The sequence below is a fragment of the Rhea americana genome, unplaced genomic scaffold (genome assembly GCF_003343005.1).
Source record: "Rhea americana isolate MKP2758 unplaced genomic scaffold, rheAme1 scaffold_102, whole genome shotgun sequence".
In the NCBI taxonomy this organism is placed as follows: Eukaryota; Metazoa; Chordata; class Aves; order Rheiformes; family Rheidae; genus Rhea; species Rhea americana.
The window spans coordinates 1778777-1791419 of NW_028185062.1; the positions used below are offsets into that span (position 1 = coordinate 1778777).

Below are 12643 nucleotides of genomic sequence, written 5' to 3' on the forward strand. Positions count from 1 at the left end.
GGCGGGGCTGGAGAGCTGCCCGCGCCGTCCGCAGCAGTGCGGGCGCCGGGGCCCTGGGCGGCGCGGACCCCGGGGCCTCCGCCTGCTTGCTCTGCTCCCCTCACAACCCCTTCTGTGCCACAAACTTTCCGGGGGGCAGGAGGGGTGTGTGAAAAATTCCGTGGAGCAATGCTTAGAATGGAGGAGATTTTTTTTTCCTGCCGTTTCCCCATTCCACGCTGGATGGACTGTGCGCTGGACAGGATCCCTGTTCCAGGCTGTGAACTCGCTGAAAATTCAAGTTTCGGGTTGCTTTGTGCGGCCGAGGAGAATAGCAAATCTGTCATCAAAGACTTGGTGGTAGAAATGAGCCGCAAGGAAACTTGTGCTATTTCATGCAGGATCCTTGCTGCCTGGAACAACTGAGTAAGTCTCAAATGGCATAAGGGAGGCCAGATGCCCTGCCCTCTTACAAGGCTGGGTGTGAGCTGGGTGAGCTAGATCATATACCAGGGCATTTGCTGTCAAACCTCACAGCAGTCTGATAAACCTGCCATGAGGATGTAGGCAGGCATTATTAGAAGGGGTGAGAAGACCTCTTAGAGCAAGTTGAAGCATGCTATAGTATGGAGCATCCCTACCAGAAGGCTTGAGCTCCTGACAGRGCTGTATATGCAGTACATTGTAAAGAGGGTGTTTTGAGGTGGTGRATGAGCATGTTCATCAAAAAAGAGCCTTCCAGCTCCTGCCAGGGAAGCTCTTCATGAGGGAGTGAGCATGCACAAACAGACTGGTGGATGGCTCAGAGGAAGATGGAAATCACAAGAAATTGTATCATCGGGCTTATCCAGGCAGTCACATCCTGAAAGGCAGATGCAGTTCAGCAGATGAGGGATAAACAGACACAGGTGGATGCTGCGATAAGAAAACTCTGCGACTGGCTGGGGTTGGCATTAGTTGCCAGTGATTAATGAACTCAAAATGTGTCTGCTGAGTGCCAGCAGGAAATAAACAAAAGCCCAGCTGAAGCCCCTGTGATGCTTTAAGTGCTGGCCAAAGTGGGCAGCAATCGTCCAGTTGCATCATTCATTGCAAAGGATCCTGCAGTCCCACCAAAACACAGGCAGGGGATGGACAGAGGTCGGGGACTGGGGACAGGTTAGGAGCAGTTTGAGGACTGCTGTCCAATGCGTTACCTTCAGAAAAGTGCTGTGGGAGGGGATGTGCACGGGGAGCAGACCAGATCTGGGTCTTTATGGTCACACTTTATGAAGCACCTCCATTCAAGTATACAACGAGGTGCTCACCGGGGGAAGGTGGTGGGCATGTGTCCCCTGCTGCGATTTGAACCTATTACCCTAGGGCAGCCCGATTGCTATGTGGCTAAAGAGGAGGCCCACCCCTGCCAGGATCTCGTGTTTGTGGGCCTTCCTGCGTGCGGAGGTGCGGGGCAGAGACCACCCCTGTTCCCAGAGCCCTTGCACGGCTCGGGTCAGGTACCGCCTTCCTTGCTGCTCTTCTAACACTGGTTTTCTCCACGGTCACCTTCCCCCTCAGGGAGCCGCAGGGTGCTGCCTGCCCCTGCCTCGGGGGTGGGTAGGCCGTGGCGTGGCCGTACGGCTCTGCAGGCACGAGCCCGACCGAGCCGCTGCCACCGAGCGGCATGCTTGCTGTAAATCCCCGTCGGAGTCTTGGTGGCCGCGACACCCTTTAGGAGATGAGGTCTCCTCCTGGCTAGCAGGTGCTGGGAAGCAGTGGGGCCCATCCGGGAGGGTCCCTGGCAGAGGGTGGTTTTGCAATCCTGCAACTTAATTTCCGTGTTGGGGAGCGCGTGGGGATGCGCGAGCCTGGCTGGCCGAGCCATGCGGCAGGGAGGCGCCGCGCTGCGCCGCGGGGAGGAGCAGCCGCGGGCACACAGCGGCTCTCCTCCGACCCGGCCCGAGGGGGCGAGGGGGCTGCCCGCCGCGAAGCCGCCCTGGGGCCGGTCCCCGGCTCTGCGTGCCACGGCGGCGGCAGGGTGGTCTGGGCTCCCGTCCCTCGGCACCCCCGCGCGAGCCCCCCGGGCACGGCGTCCCGCTCCCTCCGGCGCCCCCGAAGCCTCCCCGGGTGCCTGCGGCTCGCAGCCGGGTTTCGAGCGGGTCGCCGAGTCCTGAGTCACTGCGTGGTTTCCACGGAAACGGGCCGCCTTGGCTGCGGTGGGTTTTAGGGCTAGGGGCTGCCCGSAGCCGGGCGAGGGCAGGGCTGGCGCAGGGAGCGCGCGGGGCTCGGCCGCGCTCAGCCCGCTCGGGCCGCCACCGGCCTCGCCTCGAGCCCTCGAGCTTCTGCCTTCTCCCCAGCTGAACCCCCCCACACCCTTCCCACGGCGGCGAGGGGGCCGGGGGCGAGCCCAAGCGGCCGGCCGTGCCGCGAGGGCGGCGAGCCGGGGCGGACGGGGGGCGGCCTGGAAGGCAGCGTGTTTCGACCATCCTTTGAGAGAGCCTCGGAAGCGCCCGCGGGGCAGCGGCGGTCAGCGCGCGGTTCCCTCCCTAGGGCGGCCCTGGTGGCGGGGGGGCCCACGCGCGGCCCCCTCCGCCGAGGAGCCGCCTGGCGATGCCACGTAACCCCCGAGCCAGGAGACGAGGGAGGAAAAACCCTCCCAACCYGCGAGGGAGGCAGGGCGGCAGCTCGCCGCCGCCGCCGGTGCTGGGGAGCCTGGCGGGGACCCGGCGGGAGCAGCTGGGGGCTCTGCCCGGCGCGGCGCCCCGCTCCCTGCCGCTCGCCCCGCGGCAGCCTGGCCACGTCCAACCTGCCTCGCGCCTGAGCTCAGCTGTGGTTGCAGCCTCGACCGCTGCACTCCTGTTTTGCAGCTTAAAAAAAATAAAAGCAGGTCGTTCCCGTCAAATGCGGGAAGTCGGTCCCTAAGGTGAGAGTCCTCCGCTCAGCATCTCCGCGGCGGCTGGCCGGCCACGTTCACCGCTCTCCTTGCGGGTGACTCACGGATGCCGTTGAGCTTAATTCATTGCCTCCAATCTCCCCAGTGCTCCTGGGCTGGCTTGCTGGCTTCTTGCCTGCTCGTCCTCCCCGGAGCAGCGCAGAGACTCAACTTGGGGGAGAAGGAGGAGGGCAGGTGATCATGCACCCGCTGCTGGCTTGTGTGYGTGGTGGGGGAGGCTGAATTGCCATCCTGCGCTGTCCTGCCCCCCATCCCTCCCCAAGGCCATGGGAGGCTGGGCAGGGGAGGCCCGGCACCTTCCTTCTCAGACGACGCTCCCGCCCCTGTGGCAGGCGCAGGCCAGCCTCCTGCAATGCTCCGAGCCGGTTGCTGGATGTTGTGCATCCCCTGCGGACAGCCTGCTCCCCGTGCGATTGCAGACAGCCAGACAGGGCTGTGGGAGAGGCAGGGAGCGCAGTCCAGCATGCTGTGACCAGAGGGGCTTGGGGCAGCACCGAGGGCCTCTAGGCAGTGCAAAAGGAGCTCTGTGCTCGCTCTGTGCTTGCACACAATATTTGTGCATTATGCCCTGCGATAGGGAAGGGTGCTTGGCTGCGTGACAGACAAGTCCCTGCGTGCGGGCAGGTTGTGTGCCCACAGCACTCGCAAGCTGGCGTTGCTGTCACAGCACTGCGCAGCTGACGGGAGGGACACTGGAGCGGCGAGGGCCGCCCAACGCAAGGACGGCAGGGCAAGCCCCCAGCCCAGCACGCAGTTGGGCAGACCTGTGCGAGCTGTGGCCCTGGGCACAGGGACCCCATGCTCGCAGCGTGGACAGCAGGCACGTTCAAAGTTGCAAACATTCTCCCCTCCCCAATATCTCTTGTCCCACACGCTCTGTCCTAACGCTCACCAGCCCCTAGCAGCATCATGAGCTGGAGGGTAGGAGTTACGTTTCCCCTCCGCCTCCACCAGCTCTCCCAGTTGTAGCCCCATTACCGTGGAGGAGAACTGTTGGACTCAGCTTCAGTCCTTTGGCTGCACTGAGTCATCATCTTTGGTGGAGCTGAGCTGGAGATAGAGCAGAGGGAGATTTTGGCTTGAAACACCCTGTAGTGTGGAGGCACCTGTGAGACCAGCCTTTGAGATGACTCCCATGGTCACAGAAGCCACAGTATCGGACTGTGTGGCTGAACAAGCAAATGCCTTGCGTGGGACTTTTAAACACAGGCTACAGCCTCACCTGGACACAGCCCGTGTTCCAGCTGCTGGTCTGGAAAGCTGGCCCCTGGTATCAATGCCTGAATAGGAATATGCCAGTTTAAGAGGAAGGTCTCCCAGGGCAGGGATGGGAAAGTAAGCTGTGTCCCTGCTGTACGTGCATGGGAAACCTCCTCCTCAAGTAAGTTCACTGCAAACACACAGTTCAGCAAGCCTGATCCGAGTCATGTGGATCCATATACACCTCCTCCTTTTCAGGTGTTTTACCAGCTTGGCTGCAGGCACTGCATCTCTCCAAAAGAGAAACCATGGAGAGCATGAGTGGAAGTGATATTAAGTCTTGCCAGCAGTTCCCTGGTGCCCACAAGCTTGCGCTGGCTCAAACAGCAGTGCCTCAGGGAAGGAGAGGGTACAGCCATGGTTCTGCCCGCCTGCTCAGGGAGCAGCCTGTTCCCAGCCCTTCCAGCTGATCAGCACAAGCCTGTCTCAGCACAAACCACTTCCCAGGGCCACCCTGGTCCTCACAGTTTGCTGTGGTCAGGCTGGGTGCATGTGAAGGGAGGCAGCACTTCCCAGGACAGAGGTGGGTCCATGGGCAAGGAGAGGGTCTAACAATTGCCATCTTGGCCAGATGAGGAGCCTCAGGAGTGCAGGTGGTGAAAGCTGTCCTGAGAGCACCCAGGCTACAAGCCACCCTGTGTCATGGACTGGTAAGAGCCATGCTGAGCACAACTGCATTTCCAGTGACATAGGCAGTGATGGGAGAAAGCAGGAGAACCAGCTTGCAGCCAAAAGGAGTTTCCCATCACCTTTAAGAGTCACAGATGAGACAGCAAGGAGGGAACCCTTCTTTCACAGGAAGTTCCACCTGAATATGAGGAGGAATTTCTTCCCTGTGAGAGTGACAGAGCACTGGACCAGGTTGCCCAGAGAGGTTGTGGAGTCTCCTTCTCTGGAGATATTCAAGGCCTGCCTGGATGCAACCCTGTCTAACAGGCTGTAGGTGACCCTGCTTGAGCAGGGGGGTTGGACTAGACGATCTCCAGAGGTCCCTTCCAACCTTACTGATTCTGTGATTCTCCCAAAAGCTGGCCCCTCTCTGTCTGCAGCACAGCAAGACAGGCAGGACACGTGCAAGTGGTGATGACAGGCAGCCAAGGCTGAAATAAGGCTGTAGTTTTGAACCTGCTCTCCTAGGGAGGTGAATCAAATTTCTACTTCTCCCCTTGCACAGTTTGATGTATTGCAAAGAGGAGAGGCTGTGGGTTAGGTGGAGAACCTGAAAACACTTGCAGCCAGAAATCTGGCAAAGTTGGGAYCAAGGAGGCATGCAGTCTCTGGCCACCTTTTGTAGAGCAACCAGCAGTGGGTATCTGCCACATCCCTGGACCATCAGCGTCATGTCTTCTTCCATGTCCATCAGCAGCACAGCAAGGAATAAAAGCTGAGAACTTGCCTGAAAGGTGTAGTTTGGCTGGCCATCACTAGAGAGCAGGAAAGAGTTCCCAGTTTGCAACTTCCACTTCGAAGATAGCTCAATTTGGAGCCTCCTGGGCCAGGAGCAAAGAGGTGCCAGCAGGAACCCTCCAGTCCTATCCTGTGCCTGTGAACAGCGAGCTTTGGGGGCTGAACAGCAGGCCAGTGAGTGCAGGGAAGAGATGGGAAGWCTTAAAAGACCTGGAAGAACAAGCAAACAAATGCTGTTCCATGAACAAACTCTGTTCGTGGACCTGTCAAGCTGGCACTTTTTCCAAGGGATGTAATATCCTGTGTGGCCCCTGGGGCCAGGGTCTCCCTTCTGCGACATGGGTAATCCCAGACAGGATTAGGAGCAGCAGTAGTCAGATGTCTGATGTACCCCTTTGCTGGCAGGCAGCAGCCCAGGAGAAAGTGAAGCATTGGTACAGGTTGAAAATTGATTAAAGACACCTGATCAAAACGAGTTTTGCCTGGCATTGGCTCTGTGTGGACAAGGGAAAGCACATGTCTGACTGTGCCAGCACTGTGTCTGCACCCTGACTTTGCAGGGGCAAGTGGGGAAGACAGATCAGGCTATGGGACATGCATGGCCTCATCCTCTCCCCAAAACAGGGAGGAGGGTGAGTGGTGCCCCTCAGCCTGCTTGTAGTCCCCAAATCCTTTTGCCAGGCCCAACGGGCTGCCTGCTACAGCCCACCATGTGATTTTTTTTCCCTCCCTTTTAAGTCCAAGTGAAGGGTGTCTCTGTGTGCAAATACTGTCCTAGCTGGCAGGAGGGATGCCTTCAGAGTCCGAGTCCCCCAGTCTGGCTCCTGGTCTGAATCACAGGGTGAAGAAACCCCTCTCCCAAGGAGAGGTCTCTGGATCCTGGTAGCTCACAAAGCCAGATCCAGGATGTGCCTGTGCTCCAGAGGAGGTACTGGGAGCAACTGGTAAATAATGCAAAAAGAAAGGAGCTTTTCAACTCACCTGCAGGCCAGAGCAGCCCTCCTTGCTCCTGGTGTTGCTCTAAGTGAGAAGATCTCTCCCAAGAGTTGGGCACATTGAGGMGATGGGTATGTCACACTGCCAGCTGCTATAGCCTCTCTGGGGATAAAGCACCAGGAACTCTGTGCTTTGCTAGGCCTGCYGGAAATTTCAATATCCTAAAGCCCTCAAAGCTCTGGGTACAAACAAGCCCTGCACACTGAAACCATCCAGCCCATGTGCCTCCCTCTGCTCAGTGACAGCTCTGTCAATCCCACTCTGCTGCCCTCCATCACCCTAGAGTAGCCAGCATGCTGGAGGGGGCCGAGCAGGCACCTTGGAGCTCACTGTTAGCTGGAGGAGGGCTTGGAGCTTTTCCTGAGGACGTGCAGCAAGCAAGAGGTGTGAGGAAGAGGAAGCAACTGYGGTGAGGATCCTATGGGAAGGAAAGGCTCTGCTGGGCCAGGAGCAGAGATACTTGGGTCTGTTCCCATGGTTTTGGCTGCAGAGGGCAGGCAGCTGATCCCAGAGAAGCACATGCATGGAGAAAATACCACATTGGGGGAAAAAGAAAAAAATGTGCAAGAGAAAGTGGAGGCCAAAAACCATTGGTAGTCTTGGGATTTCCTCCCTGCACAGAGGTTTGGGCTTGTTTGGGATTTCTGGGCTGGGGAGATCTCTTTCCTCCTTCCCCCAGCCCTGCTGGGCCTTGGGGAAGCAACTACATGTGGATGTAAAGCCTCATGCTTTTGAGAGGCAGGGAAGAGTCTGCAAAGATTATCTGGTTAGTGAAAAGGTGGTGGAGATACACCACCAAGGTGATAGAGRTGAGCTGGGGACAGAGGTGACAACACACAGGTCCTCAAGGTACCTAATGAACATGATGACCTGCAGCAACAGGAGAGCCACACAGCCCAGTGCACGACCCCTCTTCCCCGCGCCCCCCGACACGTGCACGTGCTGCTCCACACTGCCTCGCTTCCCCGGGCGCCGCCAGGACCCCTGCGGGCACACAAGCCAGCTCTGCGGCCTCGCACGGTGGGGCTCGGCCCCATTGCAGCTTTCGTGGGGAGGCYGCGCACTGCAGGGCCCCGCTGCAGTCCAACCCGGTGGCGAGGCAGAAACCCTGCCTTGAGCAGCTTCTGTGAGTTAGAGCTCTGCAGGGGCCTTCTAAAGCTCCAAGGGCTACCACGGTTAGCACGCACGCGCCGAGCAGAGCCAGCGCTCCCCCAGCACGGCAGAGGTGCTTCTGCCCTCCCTGTCTGAGAATGCCCCGTCTGAGCACCTTGCTCGGATTCGCTCTCCCCTGCCTGTGCACCAGCGCAGCGGGGYAGGGGTTAGCATCGCTAGTTAGCCTGCCGCGCTACATCCTTGCCCCTGYCTGTGCCCATCTCTGTCTCTGGTCTCCAGGCTCCTGGAAACCTGGAGCTGCCCCCCCCAGCTTTCCTCCCCAAACACTGATGCTCTTTCTCTAGGCAAACTCTCATCCTCCTGTGCTTTGCCTACTCCTCCTTGGCAGCATCTCCCAGCCAAAAGTTTGTGGCATTACCTGGTAGCCACAGACAAGGTCACTGAGGAACATGCAGTGCAGCCTTTGAGCTGCCACAGCCTCGCAGTCCTACGGAGAGCTTCTCCAGTCTGGCTGCACAAGGAAGTCTGGCTGCTGCTCCTTGCATTTTCCAGTTATCCAAGGCCRTGACTGGGATCTCCTTCACTGAATACTGGTATTTGGCTGCTCCCCTCTATGCACATTGTGGCCCTTGTGAGGCTGGACTGCTGCTTCTGTGAACAGACAAATCCCCCCAGCRCAAATCCACAGGTAGCAGAGGAGGAGGCTCATCAGCAACATGGAGTGACATCCTTGCTGAGGATTTTGAAATAAGTTAAGAGTCCTCCCATCCAGGCCCAAATGCCAGTTTGTGGAACACGTAAGTGTTACAGGATTTTATTTCCCATAGATGAGAGACTTTGACCTAAGAAAATAAGATCTCCTCCTGTTCCTGATGCCTCTCTTCTTGGTCATGCCTTTTTTGGAGCCGAGGAACACAAGGCCAACACTTTGTACCAGAGGAGGCACTGGGAAACCGCTGTTGCTGACAGAGGGCAGAGGAGATGTAGTTTCTGATACCTCCCTCTTTCTTTATAGTATTGCCTTCACCCTGTGCTTTCCCCACCATGTTCAGCTGTGGGGCACAAGCACCTGCAGTTGAGCCATGCCCAGCCACACCACCCAAGTCAGTGCTCAGGGCACTTGGGGCTGGTGACTGGGATGCATCTCTGGCTCCAGCTCCAGAGCTCAGGCCTGTCCATGTCCCTGGAAGCTCATTTACTGAGCTGGCCTGGCCCATGGACTCCTTAGCAGAGACGTTTGCAGCTCCAGGACAGTCATCACCCCTCTCCCCCTGGGCAAGCAGTCCTTGGCCCAGGCAGGCCATGCCTCATACTGCCAGCTGGCCAGAAATGATGGAGGAGCCTCTCCAGGCAGTGTTGGCAGGATCCCCTGCTCTTGTCTTCCCATGGCTCCTGGACTGGGTATAAAAGACACTGATTGTTGGGGTGTCAAATGGCTCACAGGGCAGCTGAGGAGGAGTTTACTCAGCAGCTGGATGGAGGCACATGCACAGTGACCATTGGGCTCTAAACCCCTACTGTCAGGGCCACAGGGCATGGGGTGACCTGTGGGGCACGACCTCCATATGCCCCCAGCCTAGAAGGAAGCATCCCTGGGGCTGATGTGATGGCTGGAAATGTGCCTTCAGTTTGGCCATCTTGTTGCTGTTCCCCCTTTCTGCTGAAATAGGGCTATGCAGTCCATGACAGGGACCCACACAACGATGACCGATAGGCATCCAGCATGGGAGGGCATTTGCTGGTGCGCTTAGTGTTAGGAATAACTTGAGTCCTCCCTGAAGTTCCTCACTCAACCCGTGACTTCTCTGTTGGGTTGCAGACACCAAGACGACTTGTGAAGAAGCCCTATGAAGGTGACCAGCCATGCAATGTTCCTGGAAGGCTGTCCTCCTACTAGCCTTGGCATCCATTGCGATCCAGTACACGGCAATCCGGACCTTCACTGCCAAGTCTTTTCACAGCTGCCCCATCCCCAACCCCATGAATTGCAGCCTGAGCCAGGACGCTGATGCAGCTGACAGGCTATGTGATGAGAGCCCCACTTTTGCGTATAACCTCTCCAGGAAGACGCACGTCCTCATCCTTGCCACCACCCGCAGTGGCTCCTCATTTGTCGGACAGCTGTTCAACCAGCACTTTGATGTCTTCTATTTATTCGAGCCCCTCTACCATGTCCAGTACACGCTGATCCCAAAGCTGACTCAGAGCAAGAGTACTACGGACAGGCGGGTCATGCTGGGGGCCAGTCGAGACTTGCTGAGGAGCTTGTACGACTGCGACCTCTACTTCCTGGAGAACTACATCAAACCCCAGCCCATCAACCACACRACCGACCGGCTCTTCCGCAGAGGAGCCAGCAAAGCGCTGTGCTCGCCGCCCGTCTGTGAGTCCCTGGGAGCCGTTGATCTCCACCTGGAGGAAGGAGACTGTGTGAAGAAATGTGGTACCTTGAACCTGACACTGGCCACCGAGTCCTGCAGAGAGCATGGGCACGTGGCCATCAAAACCGTGCGGGTGCCTGAGGTCAGCGACCTCCGGGCCCTGGTAGAGGACCCRCGGCTGAACTTGAAGGTCATCCAGCTGGTGAGGGACCCCCGGGGGATCCTGGCATCCCGAAGYGAGACTTTCCGGGACACCTACCGGCTCTGGAGGATCTGGGATGGCACTGGCAGGAAGCCGTACAACCTGGACGTGACCCAGCTCACCACGGTGTGCGAGGACTTCTGGAACTCCGTTTCCACTGGCCTGAACCGGCCGTCATGGCTCAAAGGCAAATACATGCTGGTGAGGTATGAAGACCTGGCCAGGAACCCCATGAAAAAGACTGAGGAGATTTACGATTTCCTGGGCATCCCCATGGACAGCAATGTYGAGCGCTGGATACAGAACAACACCCGAGGAGACAGGTCCTCGTCCAAACACAAGTACGGGACGGTGCGAAACTCGGCGGCAACGGCAGAGAAGTGGCGTTTCCGGCTGTCCTACGAGATTGTGGCATTCACCCAGCGCGCCTGCCAGCAGGTGCTGGCACAGCTCGGCTACAAAACGGCCAGCTCCGAGGAGGAGCTGAAAAACCTTTCCATCAGCCTGGTGGAAGAGAGAGACTTCCTGCCCTTCTCGTAACGCAGCCCTGGGGTGGCGGGCCCTATTTTTGATACAGACTGTTTCTAACTGTTGCCTTATTTTATTTCTTTTGATTTGTCCCCCCCYCCCTTCTCTCTTTCGTCTTTTTCTCTCCAAAATTTGCACTAAATCATGAGCGGGAATCTCTGAATAGAGTCCAGGGGAAGTGGTTGCCACCTCTCACAACACGTTTCGGACGCAAGAGGAACCGGGTCTCTCCAAGCAAGAGCTAGAACTGTGGATGGGTAACAATGTTTACAGAACACACACAAAATGTAAAAGACAGCCGTCAAGCTTTGCAAACCGAAAGGGTACCTGGGGTACTGTACTTTTGCACTGTTTACTTTTACAATGTAAGAGGTAAATATAAATATAATTTATGAATGATGTTGTCCCCTCCAAATAAGTCCCCTTGCCCCCTGATGAGCAAGTTATGCTGGTAGCTGAATGTGGAACAGCCTCCGTGTTTTCAATCTCAGTTCGATATGTCTGTTTGTTTAAGTCTTGTTATTGGGCTGAGCAGTTGGTCAGTTGCTGATACCTGGTTGTTTGGTAACACCTGTGATATTTGTTTGTGCCAAAAAAAAAAAAAAAAAGACAAAAAGTGATTGGGTAGTTTGGTAAAAACCCAACACATTTAATGCTTTATTTCTGTGTTTTCTGTAAATAAAAGAGTGCAATAAAACTGACCTGGGGGGTGAAATTCAACTAAAACACCTCAGTAATTACAGCTGCAGTGAATGCACTAACAGGCAAAAATCAGTCTTTCCAGATATACTGTCTCCTACAGCGTGCAGGAGCAGTACAGAGCAAAGCTGGTGGGGAGAGCTAGCACAACCCTTTTGGCACGTGCATGTTTGAATCTGAAGTGTGTAAAAATGCAAGTAGTTAAGCCAAAAGTGAGAACCTGTGGTTATTTACAGAGCTGAGAGCTTGCTGGCCTGTGCGGTGGCAGGGGGCTCGCTGAAATGCTTGGCAGCGGAGCRCTACGCCATGAGCATCACGAGCCCAGGCGCATCAGCCCGCCCCGGTCATTGCTTCTGCTAGCCTTAAGTCTGACACTGTTGACACAAGCATTAGCGTGGCTCTGTCCTACGAGACCAGAGAACAGTGCTCAAGTTCAGGTCATAGAACTGCCAAAATAAAAACAATAAAAAAGATGATACTGCAAATGCATTTGTTGCACTTTGCCAGCTTCCTGCTCCCAGCCAGGCAGGGCCCTTGGGTGCCAGGCAGCTTGCACGTGCAGAGAGCAGGAGCTGGCCCCTGCCTCATGGGGGTTCAGCTTGGTTAGAGCGTGGTGCTGTTAACGCCAAGGTCACGGGTTTGATCCCCGTATGGGCTACGCTGAGGGTTGGACTAGATGATCTCCAGAGGTCCCTTCCAACCTTACCGTTCTACAATTCTGTGACTGCAAGCAGAACAAGGCAACATGCAGGAATGGGAAGCATGGAGAGGCAAAGCAATACAGCATCTCAGCAGAGGATAGAGGGCCAGGCACAACGTTTCATCCATCTCCGTTTGCTCCCTACCTGCTGAAACAGCTGGCCAGCTTCTCTAGCCCAACAGGACGCGTACAAAGCCCTCCAAATAGCCCAGCCCCTGGAGTGCACCCCACAGAAAGGCAGTGGCTGCCCAGTGATTTTATAGCTCTGTTGCCCCAGAGGCAGACAGGGTGAGGACCCAGAGGAAGCCCTGGGGAGGCCAGACATACCACCCCAGCCCTCAGCAGTCCCTGGGGTAGCACGGACCCACTCTCATTCACTGGAGCATCTGAACCGCCTACCTAGAGCAGGTTTCGTCACTGAAAGCTTCTTCCCAGGGCCACTGCCC

General features: G+C 56.8%; 1 protein-coding gene across 1 annotated transcript; it reads left to right on the forward strand.

Moving 5' to 3' along the window:
* Positions 1–9513: 9513 nt before the first annotated feature.
* On the forward strand, positions 9514–11505 carry CHST1 (carbohydrate sulfotransferase 1). Its single transcript, XM_085306445.1, has one exon. It carries the CDS (start codon positions 9551–9553, stop codon positions 10808–10810), a length of 1260 nt encoding a protein of 419 aa, XP_085162571.1. The 5' UTR covers positions 9514–9550; the 3' UTR covers positions 10811–11505.
* The last annotated feature ends 1138 nt before the right edge of the window (positions 11506–12643 follow it).